Source organism: Tasmannia lanceolata, unplaced genomic scaffold (genome assembly GCF_043159265.1).
Source record: "Tasmannia lanceolata isolate RefF3 unplaced genomic scaffold, GAP_Taslan_0.1 ptg000007l, whole genome shotgun sequence".
Classification (NCBI taxonomy): Eukaryota; Viridiplantae; Streptophyta; class Magnoliopsida; order Canellales; family Winteraceae; genus Tasmannia; species Tasmannia lanceolata.
Window position 1 is genome coordinate 12943249 of NW_027518684.1, and position 22431 is coordinate 12965679.

Here is a 22431-nt window from a genome sequence, read left to right on the forward strand (position 1 = left end):
AGTGAAAGAACTGGCACTTATGTCTTGTACAGGGGTGGATCTGTAAAACCCAGATTGGATATATGCCAAATAGTTATGTTGATTTATAAAGCTTAATATACTGAAGTATAAGTTGGTCGAGGCTGTTCAGGTGAGGCATTAACATGAATACATTTTCTGATTTCCGAGATTGAAGAAGCTCGCATACATGTAACAGTCGGTATGCTAGTTTGATTTCCAGGTATTGTTTGAAAACTTGTTAAAGTCAGTTTGGTTGCGCGCAGTTGCCTAGTTGAGTAGTAGCGAATTAGAATTGAAGTAGTCAACATGTGTATTAACAGTGAAGTAGTTTCCTCTTAGAGTAGTGATAATTTGTGTTTGGTTGTCAATTGATGTAGTTTCCTGGTGTGAGTGTGTGTGTGTCGTTGCCAAAATAAGGTGGCAGTAGGGGTGTCATTGCCAATATAGAGAGAGGAGAGGAAAAAAAAAGAGAGGATGAAGGACCCACAACATATTGATATCATGTAGGTTGAATGAAGTCAATGAATACTAGTTTCATTTTAAAAGAAAATTAGGATAATAATAACAGGGATTTGCGAGGGACCATACCAGAAAGACATTTCGCAGCTGGCTGTTGCATCTGGTCCCTAGCAAATCCCTAATAAACAATAGTCAAATTAATAATAAGGCTACTTATATTTGCACCGCGATGTTTTGATAATAACACAAACTCACATTCTCTTTTATTATTTAAGCAATTACAATTCCTAAAAAGCTATCAGCAGCCAATTAAAGAGGAAAAGACAACTTGAGTGTGTCTCATTATCAAAACATGTAGTCCAAATATCAGTAGCCAATAATCATAATAATAATATGGTAAAAGCAGCAAAAGAATATAGTTGGGCCCACATCATCGGGCATCTAAACCATTCTTTTTTTTGGGCCCCGTTCTCGATAGGATGATCCTAACCCTCCAATCTAAAGAAATTCCTCTACAGAACCGTCCATTTTATAGGCTCGATAAATGAATGATTTAGATCATCCAAATATGTAGGCCCCACTCTATTTTTCTCTCCACTGCATGTTCCCTCGATTTATTACAATAACACAATCCTGGCCTCTTCTTCCTAGGAGTGGTGTGACTGTGTGAGCAGGAAAAAAGGGGGTTGGAATATCAGTTCCCTTTTTAAGTTTTAACATTATCGAGAGAGAGAGAAGAGAGAGAGAGAGATGGCTGTGAGGGTTTCAGCATGCTTTTCCTTGCCCAAAACTAACCCCACCCAATTTCTCCATCGTCACCCCCTTCGTTGCAGAAACCAGGTGGTCTCAGCAAAGGCTCTTGTAGCATCATCCCCCACCATTTTGCAGGTAAGTTTCATTTTATTAAATGCATTTCATTGACTCAAATAACCCATTTTTCTTTTTTTTCTTTTCTTTCTTCTATTCAAATTAATATTGGTGGTTTGTGATTTATGGGTTTCCATTCAGTTGAAAAAAGTTGTTATGTTTTATGTTCATAATGTTGTCTAGTCCAGTAATTTGATGGGTTTTGATTAAGAAATTTGTGTGCTGCTTCCCCTTTACGGACCCAACAGATCAAAATTGCTTTGTGCTTTCTTAAATTTTCTGTTATATTGTTTTTGAAACCCTAGTTGGAAACTAAAACCTATGACTCTCTATGTTGGGTTTAATTTTGTTTTTTATATTTATGCTGAGTTCTTTGAAGGGATTGTAATACCCATAATCCTGATGGCATATTACAGTATATTGTGTGTAATTGATTTACTAATAGCTTATGGGAAATGTTATCAGCACTACTGTATTTTGATGAGGGCACTCCTCACTTTATTAAAAGTACGGTATGGCCCGCACCATAGGATGATCCAAACCGTCCATTAGATGGGCCACATCCTAAATAGGTTGTGCCCAAAAAAATATTTCCATAGGTTGATCCTAGCCCTCCGATCTATAGAGGGTTAGGATCAACCCTCTAACATTCAGATCGGAGGGTTAGGAACAGCCTATGGGAATGGTTTTTAGGGCACAACCTATTTAGGCTGTGGCCCATCTAATGGACGGTTTGGATCATCCTATGCTGCGGGCCATACCGTACTTTTAATAAAATGAGGAGTGCCCTCATCAAAATACAGTAGTGCTGATAACATTTCCCTAGCTTATACATTGGTTAGTTAATAAAAAATACAACTACACTTGATATACATGTAGTGAATTATTGGATATGTACATTTCTAAGTATGTTATTGGATATATATACATTTCTAAGTAAAAATAAACTATCTATTGGAATATTTACCTTGAAAAGACTTGTGAAGTAAGTTGGGAAGAATCTTTAGTTCTTGAGCAACCTCCAAACTTGATGGGTTAGGGTTTATTCAACTCAAGAATTGCTCTGATAGTATGCGAGATTTTCAGGAACTTGAGATCACATGAAAACATCAATCACATTACTGAAATATTGTCAAAGTTCCATACTAAAGACCAATGGAAGAGCAAGAGAAACTCAAATGAAACATTATCTAACTAAACCAATTTGCTTAACAGAAGTAAAACTTGAATTTTTAGTTCTTTAGCAGTCTCCAATCTTGAGGGGTTAGGGTTTCTTAACCTCAAGAATTGCTCCGATAGCAGTCTCCAATCTTAGCCTCCATTTTTAAGTGCCGACAATCCGTAACTTTGTATTGTTCTAGCTTGTTAGACAATGGAACTCAGGGAAACATGGTACTATTCTCTATCAACCTTATTTATGCTGGATGAAGCTACCATCCAATCTTTTTGCTACATAATGGTATCATCTACTTGGTGTTGTAGCTGCAAAAGTCTTATAAATAACATTCATTCCAACATCACATCAACATTGGTCATGTCTGTTGAAGTGCTCTTATACTGATGTTTCTTTTTATTTATAAGAATTATCAGATTTTTGTTAGGCTTGTCATACTAGGTGTAATTTCAGATTTGCTTTAAAACGGAAACATGACAGAAATGGAAAATATTGCAGATTTCAGAAGGGAAGTCTCCACTCAGGCGCCAAGAGGAGAGCACTGACCTTTATAATAATGCATCCGGGGGCTTACAAGGAGAATGTGATTGGATTGGTTTGGAAGCGGATCTTCATCACTGGACAAGGCCACTGCGTCCCATGCAGGTACATATAAGGTGTGGCCTTGCATAACTCATTTTTGAGCTATAGATTGCAATATGAATTTCGATTGTTCATTATGAACCGCTACTTCTTGCTATCGCATACTTTGAACTGCTACTTCTTGCTATCGCATACTTTGACTTCCTTCCTCCCTGAGATTTGTCTTTCTTGTTATTGTTGTTTTATTTTCTTGTAATTTTGGTTGAGGCCCACCTCGGTCCCCTTCCTTTTTAATGAATTCATCTTGCCATTTCAAAAAAAAAATAAAAATTTCAGTGGTATCCTGGTCATATTGCGAAAACAGAAAAGGAACTCAAAGAACAACTTAAGCTAATGGATGTTGTCATAGAGGTTCGAGATGCAAGAATTCCCCTATCCACAAGTCATCCACAGGTGGAGTTTTTATATTTTGTGTATATTGGTTAAACCCACCATGAGTTGACTATGCAGAATTCTATAGTTCCTATCTAGGGTTCTGAACTTAACCATTTCAATAAATTTGGATTGAGCAGATGGATTCCTGGCTTGGTAATAGGAAAAGAATTTTAGTGTTGAATAGAGAAGACATGATATCCACTGCAGACAGAAATGCATGGAGTACTTACTTTTCAAGGCAGGGAATAAAGGTTGTTTTCGCCAATGGGCAGCTTGGGATGGTATGTTCATGATGCTCTCAAATTCTGCTGCTTTGATCTTTACACAGCATGTACTAAATTTGTGGATGAATCACAGGGAAGTATGAAGCTAGGAAGGCTGGCGAAGTCGTTAGCAGTTGGTGTGAATGCCAAGCGAAGAGCAAAAGGACTTCTTCCTCGTCCGGTGCGATTTTCCATTTCATGAATTACTGGATACTTTTTATCTTTCTTTCCTATTTGTTACTGAAGTGACAATGGAATTCATTATTGGAAAGTGTGTTAGTAATTTTGCATTTTCTACTGAAAGTGCTAAACGGGCTTAACAATCTTAGAAAATGTGTTACATTATTTATCTAATCCAACTAGATTTACACACGTGGTGGTAATATGGATAATGTATATATGCACATGATTCAAAACATTGGTATCGGTGAACATATTAGCCAAAGGCCAAAACGTTACGTATCGGTCATATCAGCACAAAGCGCGTGATATGAATTCTCTTTGTCTTAGAACTAGAGTGATATGAATTCTCTTGGTCTTAGAACTAGAGTGATATGCGATTTTTTTTTTAATGGTAAGCAATATGCAATGTTTCGACCATGTGTCTATGTTTAGTTCTATTTTTAATGATTTTTGATATCTTTACTTCAGCTAAAAGCAATAATTTGATATTTTAAAAGGAATTTATTAGATTTGGATTATGCTGGCAAGCATATTGGTTTGTGGTCTATTTACTTGTTTGTCAAATTTTTTAGTTATTGATTCAAGCAGAAATTTAGTGTAATAGATAGAATGAATATCTAAAAGGGACATCTATATGTATAAGGTCTTAAATCTTAAATAACCTCAACAACCGTAAGAGTTTTGCCATTATATATAAGTATAGATATATCGAAGGTGATGCATTTGAATTGCAAATGGGCGCGAGTTCTCCTGTGCTTTAGGGAATATTTCTAGCTATGCATTGATCCATTTCTGGAGGGATATGTTTATGATTTCGGAGAGGAATGGCATCCCTAGTCCTAAGTGGACCTTGTCTGATCCCGAATGTTGAAAATCAACTTTGGCGGTTCAAGTTTAGGTAACATGGGTCCATAAGGAATTGGAAGGATCCTTAGAGATGAACATGGTCAAACTAAGTGGGTGTTTTCTAGCCCGATTGGAATTAAGGAGTCTATGATGAGGCAGAGGTGATAAACATTTTACAGGGTATCAAGCTCACAAAAGTGATAAGTGCACAGTGGAAGAAATTCAAGATGGCTCTATCAAGCTTAAATTTTTTGCGAACTCAGTAGGCTTCTAACCTGAGAATCCCTCCCTCGCTTGAACTACACGAGATCACGTCACTCTATCTCTCACTCAATGAAATGACAACAAACAACTGAACTGAGGAATGTTCAATTCCTCAATTATAGTCAAAATCATATGATTTGATGTCATCTGAACTCGTTGAGAGTCGGTTCCCAAGTAAGGAACAAAAAAGAGCTTTCCTTGAAAATGGCATGGTGAAATTTTGTGATTTTCTTCCAAATCAAGCCTCTTGTGTCCTTTCCTTACATTCAGGGTCCACCCCGGCTATGGATTGGCTCACCCTTGCTCTTTAAAAGGCACTGATTCACTTGCTTTGGCTATTACCATGTTCCATGATGCCTATGTGTGGCAAGGATTGCCTCACGGGCTTTCCGATCTCTTTCCCTTCCATTATACGCTTTAATCAAGAACGGCCGTTTTAGGAAACATGCACATTTGGGAGGGGGTATGTGTGTTGGATTTGCAGTGTTTCTTAGTCTGTCACACGTTGAGGAGTTTTCCTTTCTCCTGCCTCTGCTTCGCGAATGATAGAAGGACGAATGCCGAGCCGGTGCACTGTGTTTCCCTAGGTGATGAAGCTTGTACTAGTTTTGACACGTAGCTCCATGCTTATTGACCTCAAGATGTGTCCCTTAATGGGAGATAGATCTCAATATGCTCGCAGGGGCCTACCCCCAAACAAGGTTTTAGGTTTCGGTCGCCACAGAAACGGAAACGCGCTTCGGTTTCGAATAGAAATTTCGGTGGAAAATCTTGTAAAATCACAAAACGTATAGAAACATTTGCAAATGATAGAATGGTATGATAAAACTTCAAGAAATGATAGAATAAATAAAAATTCACATTCAGAAGCCATCACATAAGCTAGGCAGTCATCCATAATGGTTTAATAACATCAAACACCTAGGGATATGCATTGTTAGTGGCATGTGTTTGCTCGCATGTCTGATAATTTACTACATACCATGTTTCCCATGTAATTCATATAATATGTATACATAGTACATCATCACATTTCACATGCAATTCATATAAATATAATTATGTAACATGTACTTATATAATATACCATTAGTGCACTTATGAATTTGGTTTCGGTCTCATTTCAGTGTGGATGCGAGGGAAATATTTCGGTCATTTCTTGTCGGTTTCGGTGGAAATTTAAAGCCATGATCCCAAGCAGCCTTGGCATGACTTTTTGGAGTTGCCAAGGCAGCCATCGGACATCAAATCAATTCACGATAAGGATTCCAAATATAGAATTCACACCCTTAAAGCAATCCTTAAGGATCTGTAAACAAAGGGTGCTACTGGCAATTACTAGCACTCCTGCAAGGCCATAAATGTTTGGGATCACTTTCTTTGAATTACAACATGGAATAATAACATAATGCTAATCCTTGTCCCACATTGTCAAGGAAGCATCATTTTTGAATTCTTGGTGAACCTATTCCAATCCAACTCTTGTATGGTTGAGGGAAAGTGGGTGTAAGAGATAACCAAGGAGAGGTTATCGTTCTTTGGCCCTTTAAGAAATTTAGGTGGATTAGTCATGGCAATTATTCTAAAAGGAGATTTTTCCTAAAACAAAATTATTCTTATGCTAATTCATGTGCCACGGGATGATTTTTTTTTTTTTTTTGAAAATAATGGAGTGCGGATTATTTTTCAGCATAAAAAAAGAAAAAGAAATTCAAGAAATGCAGATTTGTGGAGGCTTCATCAGTTTAGGAGATTGTATACCTCGTATATGGGATAAAAGTCTCCTTGAACTGAGATCCCACCCAATTCTGGACCTATAACATTATTGTAGTGGTTAACTATTAACAGTTACGGACTCAACCAGTGAGAAGAGGTTTCCTGATACTGATATGATGTTAGCTAACAAAGAGTTGTTAGAACAAATCCTATGAAGCTGATCCATCTGATATCATGTATGCATTTCCGAGTCAGCAGCCAACATTTCATTTATGATATCCAACTACTTGTTTCTCAATTCTCAATAGGCTTTCCTTGGGTACAATCCGGAAAACATGTCGGTCATAATCATTTATTCTGAGACCATTAAAAAAAATCATTTTTTTGGTTCTGAGGTTTGTGTCACATCTGTTCTGTTTGGTTGAGGAAATGATGGCAAATTTATTATTTTAGTTACACTCGCATGCTTTTGTTATGGGACAGGTCCGAGCTGGAGTGGTTGGATATCCAAATGTAGGTAAATCATCTTTAATAAACCGTTTGCTGAAGCGCCGAATGTGTCCAGCTGCTCCCAGGCCAGGTGTCACGAGACAGTTGAGGTCAGTAATTTCCAGATGCACTAAGTAGAGCTCAAGAATCAGAACATGTTTGATAATCAATCTATTCTGTATGAGTCGTATGACATTAGTTTCTAATTTGGAGGTTTTGGAAGTTTTTGATTGCGGATTCTGGATGACAAAACAATGTCCTTTGATTATGTTCTTCTGTTCATTTGCTTCTTTTCTGTGTAAAAAAAGATGGGTCCATTTTGGGAAAGATCTGGAGTTGTTGGACTCCCCTGGCATACTGCCAATGCGAATCAGTGACCAAACAGCTGCAATAAAGCTCGCAATATGTGATGACATTGGGGAGAGATCGTATGATGTTGCTGATGTTGCCACAATTCTTGTTCAGATGCTGACGAGGCTTCCATCAGTAGGTATGTTATTTCTGTTAGAAGTTTTATTATTTTGAAAGGGGAAATGATATCAGCACAACCAGGTTTTAGTAATTGCACTGACTCATTTTGTCTTATTATATAAGGAGCTGTCAAAGGTTATTACAGTTCCCAAAAAAACTCTGACAAGCCATTAAAAAAGAAAAGACAAGCTGAGTTTGTGCAATTATTAAAACATGGTTCTGCTGATATCGTATCCCTTTTGAAAGTCCAAATAGATGTAACCTTTTGGAGGAGGTTCAGAGGTGGAGACAAACCTACAATTTGATCCAGATAATTAGAGGCAGGCAGAGACTGGATTCTTTGTCTAATTATACAACTTATATGCTTATGAAAATTCTTACTTTTGACAGGTTCAAAAGCTCTTTACAGGCGTTATAAGATCGACCCAGACAGTTTCTGTGGTAAAATGTATGCTGCAATGAGCTGAACAATAGTTTTTACTTGGAACCTCAATGTTCTGATCAAATAGATAACCAATCTGGTTGATAATAATAATTTTTTTGGTTTGCAGATTTGTTGAGAAACTCGCCCTTCAAGTGTTTGGTGGAGATGTTAGTCAAGCGGCGTTCCGTGTGTTGACCGATTTCCGGAAAGGGAAGTTTGGTTGGACTTCACTAGAGAGGCCTCCCCAGTAAAAGGCTACTTGATGGTTCATTTCGGGGCTTTGATTACTCTGTCTTGTAACTGTAGAGCAGCCACGCCAAGTCAAATTTGTCATCTCTATGTATATCCAAAGTTACTTGATGATCATAATATATGGTACAGGGATTGCGAAAAGTGTTTCGAGAAATCCAAGATCTTTACAGATGTGCATTCAATAAATTGGGTAATGTCTTGAATGCTTGGGACTTTTGTTTCTATTGAAATGCAGATGATTTGATTTTTTTTTTTTGATTGGTTGTGCATGCAGATGATTTTGGGATTTGAAGGACTTGTAGATAGATGGACACATGTGGGGACCTTATTTCTGTTGGGTTTTTTCTAGGAGTATGAAATGGGCAAAGTAGGACAAATTCATGGAGAGTTGGTTGGCTTGCTAGGCCAAAGCACTGTATCAGGAAAGAACCCATTTTAGTCTCACAAATTTACACATTTGGCTTCTTTTAGATTGCAAATCAAACGACAGAACGTTGGTCTACCTCCTTGTCTTGGGCACAGAATGTACAATGTAGTGCTAGCAAATAAATATGGAAGCCTTACACCGTATAATTTTTCATTTCTGAATCATAATATGGTGGTCTTTTAGGTGGGAGCTAATTTTCTTCATATGGATCAACGTTAACATTGTCACAAAACAAAGGATCTACAAATATAGGTATTTAAAAGGAGGAGGAATGCTAGATTCACAGGCGCCTTTTGAAAAAAAAAAGGGGGAAAAGGGTGCCCCTATTGGATAAATTCCATAACCATTAAGGACTTTTCTGTGCCATCTTAAATGGAATTTGACCAATGGGGGCGTCCCTTGCCCCAGCAAGGGCACCTGTGAGTCTAGCATTCCTCTTTGATAATCCCAAGGTTATTTTCGGACCCCCCACCCCCTCCCCTCCCCCCCCCCCCCCCAAAAAAAAAAAGAAGATAAGGGCCTACTGCTAAGTTTTGTCTAGAGACCGCAGTGGCATCTTTTGCTCGCTGTTCAAAAGAAAATTTGCAAGATCGGACGGCTGGATTATCTAGATGAAAAATCGTCCATTCGGCATGGGACCAAGAATATATGGGGTCACCTTGTGATAATGTACAAGATCAATGGTTACAAACTTACAATTATACAAGTCCCTGTGGACAGGGTCACATTGTGATAATCTGAGGAGCCACTTGGCACCATCTCCTCACTCCTGCCCTCTCAGAGTCTCTCCCTCTCCCCACTCAAACTAATATTCCTTTAAAAAAAAAATCATGGTTGCCAAAGATGGCCTTAATGAGCAGTCTAGAAATCATAGTTATTTATTTTATTGTTTTGAAAGGTAGAAATGATGCTAGCACAATTGACAGTTGGGGGTCCTGTAATGAAAGGAGCTGACAATTTCCTTCATGATTCATACATGTACATCCATCACAGAGAGATTTCATGGGTTGTTAAACCCCAAAATGTTCTGTAAAATTTTTCTGCACTTGATAACGATATAAAAGAAAAGCTAATCAGCCTAGTTAATTTAGCTCTCTGCACACTGATGACAATATGAAAGAGAAACTAATCAGCATCTCTTTGTTCAAATAGATAAACTTCTGTTCGAAGTGGTTTGCCTGCATGCAGAGATCATCCATCAAACACTAGAATCGTTCTGCTTCAAATAACATAACTTCAATCAAATACTTCAAATTGTTTGTTGAAGAAAATGAAAATTTGTATTAATCAAATGCTTAAAAGTGTTTCTGTAAGAAGAAAAAAGTATGAAAACACGCTTGAAAACTGTAGATTTTCAGGTATAATCAGTCAGGCAATAAGTGTGCACCTTAAAAAGGTCCAGAATTAATTGCACTGTCCAAATCTGCAATCAGATCTTCAACATCCTCAATGCCAACCGAAATGCGAATAAGATCTTCACTTAAACCCCTGGATTCACGAATCGAAGTGGGTATGCTTGCATGGGACATAAAGCAAGGCAAGCTTATGAGCGACTTCACACTTCCTACAGCACAATATCGCAAAGTGTTGAGAAGAAGCAAAATATTCAGTACACAAACTGTACCTATATCCAGATGTGTGCAGATGTGTATGCTTGCTAATTGAAACAGTATGATGTGGAACTGTATAAAATAAAAGTTATAAAAACATTATGTTGGGGATAAATCCATTGTTCCTTTTTCTTTTCTTTTTTTGCATATGCACGACTAAGAGCAAACAGATGCCAATGAAGAAATAAGTGAATGGTGGTAATTCTGAAAAATATGAATAATTGTGCAACATCAATGACAGAAGAAGCCCATTTTTTGTTGTTTAGTATATCAGTCATTACTCATAAATCTCATCATTCAAAAAAAAGAAGTCATTACTCATAAATCAGCGAAATTTTCAAAAACATGCATCAAAACTACCCAAAAATAAATAAATACGGAAGAAGTATCTCCTGGCTAGTGATTATAAGCATTTAAATTTTGGAAACCAAAAGAGCGCTTTGAAGTCAAAAGAATGATTACCGAAACTAACAGTAATACTGAAGTACTTTGTATTTTCAACTATGTGCTTGGAGAGAGACAGCGACCCCGTAAAAAAACTAAGAACAGAACCAGCGCCTTTTGCCTGCCAATGATTGATATAAGAAAAACTCGCAATTTTCTTTATTAAAGCATTGGTCTCAAGGCCTAAGTACCTGAGTATAGTGTAAAGAGCGTCCAGGATGACCTGGAAGACCAGCATAGTTAACTCTCTTCACCCGAGGATGAGATGAGAGAAATTCAGCAATCTTTTGTGCATTCTCCTGTCAGAAATACATTCCATGGGAAGTAAACCAATCATCTCAAATCAGAGCAATGGGGGATAAATAAATTGAAAAATGAAATTAAAACTGAAACAAAGTAAAATTTATTGAACAGAAGAGGTTTTAAAGGGATGAAAAACATTATGTCCACATAATCCTATACTACTATTCGAAAAAGAAATCACACAAAACATTTATACTTTTAGGACATGATTGGCAGCTATGAAATTTACTTCCATGGAATATTAGTTTAATCAAGTGGTGTGAGAGGGGTGGGGAGGGTGGGGAGAGACTTGAGAGGGCATGAGTGGGCGGCCCAGTGCACGAGGCTCCCGCCATTGTAGGGTCTGGGGAGGGCTAGATGTACGCAGCCTTACCCCTGCTTTGCAGAGAGGCTGCTTATGTGACTCGAGCCTCGAGCCCGTGACCACCAGGTCACAATGGAGCAACCTTACTGTTGCGCCAAGGCTTGCCCTTTAGTGAGAAAAGGGTTAGTGGCTAAACAATAAATCATATTTTGGGTAGAGATTTATTTTTCCTTGTTTTTCAGCATTTTCTTACCCTTTCCTCACACGGTCACTCTCCGGTCTATCTCAACATTGGGTAAGCTAATATTAATGGAAAAAAAATTCATGATTGCCAAACATGGCCTCAAAGAGTTTTTATTTCGGATATACTCAAATAGCAACTTCAAGAACACAACACATTGTCATTTCCATGTTTACTTTTTGCTTGTGCAAATCTTTGTGTTTCATCCATTCATATTTATTTTCCATTTCCAAATTTTCAAGATCTTTTTCATTAATTTCATTTCAAGATACAAGGCTGGATCAAGTCAAGCTGAAGATCTTCATTAAGTCTCTAGTGGAGTTGGACTTGAGCCACCATCAAATCAGAGTTTAAGAGTTAAGAGTTCTGATTTGACTTGAGCCACCATCAAATCAGAGTTAATTTTAAAACTGATCAGTAGGATTAAATCAGTAAGTAGTAATACTAAATCAGAGGTAATTTTGACGTATTTAAACATTAGTAAATAGTAATTAAACATTTATCATTAATGATTCTTTCAAATCCACGGACATAAATATATAAAAGAAAATTACTAAGGAGAAAGGTCGTCAGGTTTCAACCAACAATATCATCCATCATAGTTAGATCATATTAAGGCACCCTATCACGCTTTTATTAGTATGGTGAAAATGAGTCCATTGCCTGCTGGCTGAAAAGCAGAAAGCTTCGCATGAAAAGCAAAGCAAGCCCCCTATTACACCCTTATTAGTATGTTACCTTTACAAATAAGGCTAATGGAGACAATGTTGCGGAGAACAATTTATGACTTGGGAATGATTGTTGGACCATCAAAATGAGCCCCCGGCTTTTGCCAGCATGACAACAAGCACGGACTGGCAGAAAACGAATATTAATTGGATGGTTTAGCCCTCCCTTGGAGTGAGGTTGGCCTACCAAACAAAACAGTCCTTATCGTGCCCTTGTCACATAAGTTCCCTTACCACACCCTTGTTAGGTGCTAACACCCTCACTAATAAGGCTAATACAATATACTAATAGGGGCGTTTAGAGGGCTTTTTTGTTAATATAATACATATATTAACATAATTCAATAACCACAACCATAATGACCAATCATTATAATGCGCAAACGCATCAAAGAGAAAGGAAAAATCCATCAAAGGCAGGAATGATGTTGTACCTGCTGCTTCTCAACTCGTAAAGCCATGGTCTTAATACCTCGCATGCAAAGCCAACAGTCAAATGGAGCCAACCCAGAGCCCTCTGCATTTTGTAGGAAATCTATCTCTTTTGCCAAGCTGATGGGTACCAGAAACAAAGAAACTGTAATTAATAAGCTCTACTCTACACCCAAAAAAATGAAGTGAAAATTCTAGTTGAATAGTTCTATATATTTAAGATGGATTGCAATGAATAAAATAATAGACATGACAGGAAAAAATCAAATAGGTCTTCAAGATTGAAAACAAATGAATTTTTAGAAGCCATCTATAATAGCCGAGCTTCCACTAATGAGGCAATGCATACTTGAATATTTCACATATATTTATTCATATGAAAATATAATGTAATAAAATATATCTAAATATTAGAAAGTTTATTAGAACTATCAAGTAATACATTACACAAACAATAGACTGAAGTTCTGTTCTACTAGCCATGTCAACCAGTTGGGCCTGACGAGTGTCAAACACAACAATCTCACATGCAATGCAAGTTAATTGTTAGTTATATGTGGTAGGAAACATAATGACGAAAGATTCACTTAAGCCCTAGGCAATCCCTATAGTATTTTAAAAGTGGTATCCCTCTCGTCCTTTCTATTCTTTTATCAGCATATGTAGAAGGAACCAGTGTCAGCCTTACCTATACCATTTTTCTCTCCCAGGCCAACTCTCCCTGAACTCACTGGCCGTGAAGACTAAATAGATGGTGTCTTAATCTACAAAGCTAAAAAACCATGGCGTGGAGAAGTCAACCATCATAATCAACTGACAGTTAGTCTTTAAGAACAGACTATTAGTGCCAAGACTAGGTAGAATGATTAGTTGTCATCATTAAAAAAAACGGTAGAATTGATTAGTTTCATGGTATCAGGCAATATTACATTACATGGATTAAGCAAGATGGGTCTTATCAATCACATGAATCCATATATGTGAAGTTCAACTTGTTTTAACTACCATGTGAATTTCAAGTTTTCAACTTGTCAAAAAAATTTCCTTGAATGAAAAAAAAAGGTTTCAACTTTTCAAAAATTGACAAACATATTTCCAGAACATAGTATTTGTAGAATTAGAACATAGAATAGGATAGTGTTTTGTAGAATTAGAACACAAAATAGAATCATGAAAACTTGCACTATGAAGTCAAAAATTAAAAATAAAGAAGACAAAATAGACAAGGACATAGACAATGAAAAGGGCGGCCCAATGCACGAGGCTACCGCCATTGCGGGGTCTGGGGAAGGCTAGATGTACGCAGCCTTACCCCTGCTTTGCAGAGAGGCTGTTTCCGTGACTTGAATCCGTGACCACCAGGTCACAATGGAGCAACCTTACCGTTGCACCAAGGCTCACACTCTACAAGGACATAGGCAATGTAATTCAAAAAAAATAAAATAGAAAAGAACATAGAATATGATAGTATTTTTGTAAAATTAGAACATAGAATAGGATCATGAAAACACAGACTACAAAGTCAAAAAAATAAAAAATAAAAAATAGAAGAACTAACAATAGTTTGAACATAATTGGATTCACAGTAAAGAGTATATAGATGATGTACACAAAAACATAGAAGTACATATATAAACACAATAACAAACAATAAACTACACGTGAAGTAAATGCACATCTATTATATATATAATACTAAGCCTGCAACTTCCCAAAATGTCATTCACCTTTTCCGAGAAAATTTTTTATTAGAAAAAGATTTTCTCTACAACAAAGTGGGTAGTTAAATGACGTGATGGATGGCATGGTGAAGCCTCCCTCCATCTAAATGGCATGGTGACGAATGCTAGGGTGGGGTCCTCCATTTACACCACGTTTTGTGGGCACCACCAGGTTTTTAGATGCATTTGTACATTGATTTGGGGTTTGGAAATTGGGGAAACCCCACAATTTTGAAAAAAAAAAAACTTAGCAACAATACAACTTAGAATCTAAATCTTTGTCATTGGAAGATGCCTGATCTACTAAAGGATGGATTTGGATTTTTTTCCCTTTCCAAAATTAATTATTTTATTTATTTTTATAAGAAAATTCTTTAAATAAATATTTGATAAAAAAAACAATAAAAATACAAATGTGCAAGTATTTGATATATGAAGAGTGGTTGTCTCATCTACATATTGGTATGTTTATTTTATTTTGCAGCTTAGTGGAAGGTCATATATGGGACATATGCTCTCAACATTAGAAAGATAGCTATAAAAGTGTTCTCACATGATGCCTTCCTCAGGCTGTGAGAGGAATTGTCAATCTAATCCACTTGAAGCATCATAACATGCTTGGACATAAGAACCTACAGAAGCTCATCCCCGTCCATTACAAAGCCCATGGACATAAGAACCTACATAGCTCCACCAGTTATGGCCTACATGATTATTTTTTTGAAAGATAAATGGCCTCCATGATTATGGGCCTTATGATACACCTGACGTGGGTATTTGACTACATCACATGGAGAATGGGTATCCATACCTATATGGTAATGCTCACGAACAAGGAAGGAGGGTTCTTCCCTAGGAGTGGGGAACCTCGATTCCCGGGTTCTCAAATCCGAAACGGGAATCTTCTCGAATCCCCAAAATCTGGGAATCCCGGTTCGGATTCCCCGGAAACCAGATTCCCACTTTTGGGAATCGCGGTTCATGATTCCCCGGAAACCCGACTCCTACTTTTAGGAACCACGGTTTAATGTTATGTGAAACACGATTTCCAGGAGATTCTCTGGCGATGCCCAACTCCCCAGCGATTCTCCGGCGACTCCACGATTCCCGCTTCCGACCATCCCGGGAGCCTTCGATTCCCATTCTGATTCCCGCTCTGGAACCTTGCTCACGAAAACATTGAAGAAATTCGAATTCTCCCGGACGGGTATAGGATGTCATATGGCCAATACCGCCGGTACATCACAACAACATGACATGCGTGCCATGTACCCACGTTTGGAATTTCTCATGCACATTGAGCAGCATGTCTATGATCAGTATGTCCAGCAATGATAACAATGATACTAGGTTAGCATGTCATGGCAGGATCACTACCTGTGTATTGAGGACCAGATTTGTCAAGAGATGCACCATGACCAACGTGACAGAGATAGGGATGATGGATTTGAGCCGCCCGTAACTCTACGGTTGGGTTCCTTGGGGATGAGTGGTCATTATATTTTACTCCTTTATGTCGTTGACTCGTTATATACTTGTATCCCACATTTTCACAGCCTTCAGTAGCATTGTGTGTAGACATGAGACCTTTTCTTTATGGAATTAATGATTGGAATGGTATATTTCATACACAGTGTATATATTTGAAGCATATATTTATGGGGTTGTATAGAATTTTGTAGGTGACAACAACACATGTCATGAAACCTTTTCCTTTTATACAAGTTTTACACTTTTTCCATCATTTGCATGGACTTCCATAAACTTCCAAAAAACTAACACTTCCGTAGGGACCGAAATCCATACCGAAACCGATGTTTGAAACCTTGCATGTGGGAGAATCAGCTTCCATTGCATATTCTAACATGGAAAAACTTAATCGGAATCTTAGCTTCCATGTTATGTGTGCCTCCACTAGAACATCTAAGACACCAAGGAGCATCAAATCCCGATTGCAACTACTTAATCGCATTCAATGTGCCTCCTCCTATAAAATATCTCGAAAAAACCTAAGTCAACAACTTCAGCCCGTCTTAGAGCCATCACTTCCACTCCAATTGCATCCTTTATCCTGATTAATCTAGAAAATACCATCTCATGGCCCTTGATAATGCCCCCAATGACTATAGGGCCTGAATTACAAAGGCTTGACCCATCAAGGTTCAGTTTTATCATCCCTGGTTTAAAGGGCGTTCTTAAGAATCATAAGCCTTCAAATTGTCATTAACAAAACATTGCGAAAGGTAAAATGAAGTAATGAACATCCAAAACAATAGAACTATGTTTAGAATTAATGGGTTATTTATTGATAACTCTGAAATATATGAATCAATTCCAAGGTCGGTCAAACATATGGATGTGAAAAGATGAGCAGCTTCCCAACAACCATTGCTCCATTTGCATGGTTTTAACTTTTAAGATCTCCATTGTTCATTTGCATCACTAGGATGAGAATCAATTTTAAGATCTCCACTGTCATTTGCATCACTAGGATGAGAATCAATTAAAACGAAATGGGATTGGCTTTGAGCCCTGAATACATTCTACACAAGTACCTCCTCCCTTCTGAAGAATGATAATATGTTATATATGAAACATAGAACATGATGCCCATTTCCTACCTAGAGAGTTCGTATATCTCTGAAAAGAAATTGACATTCTAAGGTACAGATCTGAAAGGCAAAGTAAAAGTTGTGAACCTCTCCCCCTTTACAGCAAGAACACCGGCCATGACATCACTATGCCCACCAATAAATTTTGTAGCAGAGTGCATCACAATATCTGCAAAAATAAATGGAACAATCAGAACTAAACACTAACTGTTGAAGCGGGGTACAGTTGCAGTTTTAGCAAACCTGTTACTTTACATGCACAACATATATATACATACATACATACTTTACATATATACATACATACCTACTTTACATCCACAACATATATACATACATACCTGCACCAAGTTCTAATGGCTGGGATAGTACAGAAGACATAATGCTGTTATCCACCATCACAAGAGCACCATGTGCATGAGCCATCTCTGATATTTTCTGGAAATGAAAGAAACAAAATGGCAAAAGCATCTCAAAGACAAATGAATATAAACATCAGCAAGGGAAGATAATTCTTAAATCATATCATATACAAAAAGTGTAAAACTTGTATAAAAGGAACACAATTTTAATTAGGTAGACTGGTTCAGTATGGACTAGTAAAGCGGTCATCTATTTCAGAATGAAATAGATGGGAAAAACTACTTCAAAAGCAGCCAAACAACAAAATCAAATGTTATCTGGACCAGCTAGACCAAATTAACAAAAATGTGAGGTTTAAAACTTCTCTATACTAACAGTCAGTGGTTCTCCACAATAAATACCAGGTTCATTAGTGGAAATAAAATATGAACAATTAATAGAGATACAAATACTTGGACATCCCAGAAGCATGCGATTTCAACGTACATCCCAGAATAACGTGGTTTCATCAAACTATCAAAGCATCCAACATACTGAAACAAATAAATATGATGTTGAAGCTTGGCTATGGGACACATAGGGTATTATCTTTGTTAGATTGTTCTTCTTGCAGAATCTTCCTCGTTATGACTTATCTCCGGCCAGCTTGGCATGGTCGCCTCAGATGCCTCCCAGGGTGAGGGACTTTTGCCGGACTACTTGTCTAGACATATTCTACTGGTGGGCCATCTATGTAATAGATTAAAAGATGTCTCCACCCTATGCAGTATGTGTGGTGCTGAATAGACGAATGACCACCAAGTCATCCATTGCAGATTTGTGAGGACAGTTTGGGGTTTCATCTTTGAGCTCTTGGGGATTCTCTGTCTTGCGTAGCCACATGCCAATCTGTTTGAGGCGTGGGCTTTTGCTTCCTCATCTTCCAGAGGGAGATCGCTGTGGAGTCCTATTTCGGTGTTCTTATGGATGATCTGGAAAGAGAGGACCATCAAAGGCCCTAGCACGAACATTGGGCACGTTTAGCAGCTGATTTTCCACTAGCATTCAATGGACAATGAATGTTCCAAATTTCAGAGCTTCAATAGCTAATGTTCACCATTCATGGGGCAGGATTAGATAGAGTTATATTCATGCTGGGCCTTCCCCTCGTTGGGCCACTCTGTCTCTGGAATTTTTCAAAGTCAACTTTGATGGGTCGAGTTGGCACTAGTGGCTTGTTGCATTCTGGGGAGTCCGAGGTCAGATGGGCATATTTAGGCCTGATCAGTGTGGCAGACTCCACCAAGGCTGAATTTCTCGACCTGCTGCACGGCATCTGTCTTATAGATCATTCCTTGCTTGTTGCCTTGATCGTGGAGGGGGGTTCTGTTAATGTTATTAGATGGATCAAGTATAGAAAAGGTTTCTTGTGGCGGTTTGCAGATGAGATTTGAGGAGATTTTGGATACTGTTACGAGTCATGCTATTGCTTTCCATCATGCTTTCCATTCTGCCAACTGTGAAGGAGATGCTCTTGCCCACGATGGAGTTGGGAGAGATAAGTTTGAGGTGTTGGATTTTCTTGCTCCTTGACAAGAGATTGTATTTTTTTTTCCCCTTTCCTCTGGCATTCTTCAGGGCTTTCTTTCTTTTCGCTTCATTTTCTCCTTGACCATCTCGGTCTTGGGCCTTGTTCTTTTGTTTCGTTTAATTGCAGTACCATTCAAAAAAAATGAAGAGCATCGAAGAAAGAAGATGACTCTGCAAGGGGATTTCAATCATGTCTTAAAAAAAGCAACTCGTTGAAATGACTTGTGAAATGAAATTAGCCAAATTAGGCAATAAATAGTTTATCTATAAATCTATAACCACGGAAGCAGTTGCAGCATTCATCTAGAAGCGTAAATTATGCTCCCAGCCTGTACAGGTGTTCTTGTGGATGGCAATAGCCATACATTTTCTCACTCACTCACTCAAGCACTAATTCACTCACTCATGCACGCACGCTAAGTCATCCCTTTGAAAAGATATCGTGTTCAGTGACAGAGTAATGGATTGATGGCACCCTTCCAGGGTGGCAATGTCAGGCAAGGGTCTACATGCGCATACACGACACGTGAGCTACCAACTATTTTCTTTTCAGAAATATGTTTTCACCCCCAACAACTGTTTTTATAAGCAATCAATACTTTTTCTGTCGGCAGAAGAATAAATCAATTCAAGAAAATTCACAAGGACTGATCAAGACAAAAAACGTAATATGTCATACCCGTATGTCAGAGATTTGTTGGCGAGGGTTTGTTGGGCTCTCCAACCACACTAGTCGTGTCCATGGGCTAATTGCAGACTCAACCTCACTCAGATCAGTTGTATTAACTCGCCTGGGACATCAGAGATATAATTTCTAGTCACCAATTACTGCCGAAATTGTGAAAAATAAATAAAAACTAGATAGGGTAGCAGACTTACTTCACCACAATCCCTTTCTTCGGAACCACTTGTGAAAGCAACCGATCAGAACCACCATATATGTCATCTCCAGCAACAATTTCCTCGCCTTAATCAACAGATTTCACCAAACAGTAAGGCAAGTTTTTCCACGAGATCCATCAACAATCAAATTACAGAGATCAAAAGCATTTATAACGACCAGTTCCAACAAGATTTGCAACAGCAGTCAAAGCAGCCATTCCACTAGTGAAGCAAAACGCTCGATCGGCCTTATCCAGCTTTGCAAGGAGCCTGATTGTTTACAAAAAAAATAAAACATGAATGTTTAGAACACCAAGAGACCAAACTAGCTACATACAAAAGTGGTAGATAACTTACAAGCCAGTCCATACAACAATTATTCTGACCTTTCTAATGTGTCCCGAGTAGGGTTTCCACTTCTAGTATAGTCATAAGGCCCATTCTCAGTGGCTGAAGGCTGCAATATGAAAAAGGGAAAAAAGGATTGGACTTGCAAGTGTGTGTGTGTGTGTGTGTGTGTGTGTGTGAGGGGGTTCGATTTATCACGTATATGTATTGAGTATACAAGTTTGTATGAATTACTTGATTGAATAATATCAAAGAACGAAATTCAAAAACTATCAACAAGCTATTATTTTTGTTTCCCAAACGGCCAAACACATATGACAAGCTATTATTTATCCTTGTTTCACAAACATACATACCTGCTTAAATGTAGCTGTTTGGTATAGTGGAGTACTAAGAGCTTCATACGGATCAAAGGAATTGCCGAAATTCGTCAATATCGTTGCAACACTCGGCTCCTTCACATTCAAATCTACTAGTAGCAATGGGAAAAAAAACCCAAAAACAAAACATTTTCGGAGAATTAAAGAAAGAAAAAAAAAAAGAAAAAAAAAGAAGAAAAAATTATCAATGGAAATTTTTTTTACCGACAGCGGGAGGGGAATCATCCAAAGATCCACTGACATCTTCAGCCAAAGCCGAAATACTCATGTCTCTTTCGCTTTCGCTGAGGCAATTCAATTCGAATTTCTTAGAAAGAGAAAGATTTCTATTCTCAGATACCAAAGCCCTACTAAATCCGAAGATATAATGGGAAGATTGATGCTTCAAACCCTAAAAACAAGACGAACATCAATCAGAGAGAGAGAGAGAGAGAGAGAGAGAGAGAGAGAGAGAGATTTTGAAAGATAAAGATGATTGAGACGAAGGTTTACCGGACTGTTGAAGTCTGTAGAGAGAAAGAAGAAAGAAGGGGGTCTGCAGATGGAAGACATGGTGGTATTCTTGCTAGGGTTTTGAATTGAACATAGATTCTTGCTAGGGTTTTAAATTGAACTTAGTTCTGTTTGAATTGAACGTAGTTCTGTTTGTGCCTACAAATGGCCAGAGTGGAATATGTCGACCTGTTATTTATGCCTTCTCTTTTGGTAGATACACTCTCTTTTTTATTTGTGCTAACAAGACGACAAGGGAGACGCGCGAGCCGGGACGGCCACTCCATGTACGCCACGTCAGCGGTGAGCAATCTGTCACAATGAACTGTTCCCCGGTCCGTACATCCTCCGTGGGCGTCATCGTATCATTTGCCTTTCTATTTTGAGATGTGATTTTTTTAGGGCACTGAGAAATTCGCACCCCCTGTAGGATAATTCGCACCACTTGAAACGTTAGAAAGCGTTAAATTCTGCCACATATGACATACCCCCTCGTTTCAAGTGGCGCGTATTATCTTACGTAGCATATCCTCGCCCTTTTTTTGTAATTGAAATTGTATATTTTTTGGGGTCTGATTTGATGTCTAAATGATAGATTCCATTTGCTATTTCACAGTGGATTGAGAATCTTCCCTTGAGATAATCATAATTCTTGAAGGCTCAGTTCACTTGTGTTCTCAGGAAAACGAATCCCGGAAAAACACCCCTTTTTCCCCGAGAAAGCTAAAATAGCAGTGTTCACTTGCTTCACTTGCTTTCCTTGGAAAGTAACAGTGACTGTGGAAAAAGTAAAAAATGACATGGATTTTCAAAAAATGTCGTGGAAAGAGATCTTTTCTCACTCTTGTGGGAAATCAAATCCCACTAATTTGGTGCGATTCGGTTTCCTGAGAAAATAAAGTCGCGTGGTTGGGTTTGGTGAAAGAGTAAAGTTAGTGGGTGGATAAAAAACCCTACATCATCTTCTTCCATAACAAAGCCCTAGAACAACGCCCTACATCGTCTTCTTCCTCCATCCTTCCCTGAAAACTTCATCCTCTTCCATGCATCTGCTTGAAAGAGTTGTAAGTCAATCTCTCTCTCTCTCTCTCTCTCTCTCTCTCTCTCTCATCTCTATGTCGTTTTTTCATCCTCATATCTCATCCCAACA

General features: G+C 38.1%; 2 protein-coding genes across 7 annotated transcripts; one reads left to right on the top strand and one right to left on the bottom strand.

The window, feature by feature from the left end:
• The first annotated feature begins 161 nt into the window (after positions 1-161).
• Positions 162-9039, top strand: EMB3129 (GTP-binding family protein). The gene is made up of 10 exons (XM_077385308.1): positions 162-1347; positions 2999-3145; positions 3419-3535; positions 3655-3798; positions 3875-3961; positions 7273-7388; positions 7587-7768; positions 8140-8197; positions 8301-8615; positions 8700-9039. The coding sequence occupies exons 1-9, from the start codon at positions 1210-1212 to the stop codon at positions 8422-8424; spliced, it is 1113 nt and encodes a 370-aa protein (XP_077241423.1). The 5' UTR covers positions 162-1209; the 3' UTR covers positions 8425-8615; positions 8700-9039.
• A 666-nt stretch (positions 9040-9705) lies between these two features.
• On the bottom strand, positions 9706-21467 carry CBL (cystathionine beta-lyase). Of its 6 annotated transcripts, none has more exons than XM_077385310.1 (14): positions 21282-21466; positions 20994-21180; positions 20766-20881; positions 20448-20518; positions 20240-20331; positions 20059-20146; positions 19859-19970; positions 17589-17685; positions 17335-17416; positions 12917-13034; positions 11098-11205; positions 10925-11027; positions 10240-10416; positions 9706-10068 (listed from the first exon to the last, which is right to left on the bottom strand). In XM_077385310.1, the coding sequence occupies exons 1-13, from the start codon at positions 21339-21341 to the stop codon at positions 10241-10243; spliced, it is 1410 nt and encodes a 469-aa protein (XP_077241425.1). In that variant the 5' UTR covers positions 21342-21466; the 3' UTR covers positions 9706-10068; position 10240. The 6 variants fall into 6 exon arrangements, with proteins under 6 accessions (XP_077241425.1, XP_077241426.1, XP_077241424.1 ...); XM_077385311.1 differs by having other exon boundaries at positions 9706-10030; positions 20766-20878; positions 21282-21465; XM_077385309.1 differs by having other exon boundaries at positions 9706-10030; positions 21282-21465.
• Positions 21468-22431: the final 964 nt, after the last annotated feature.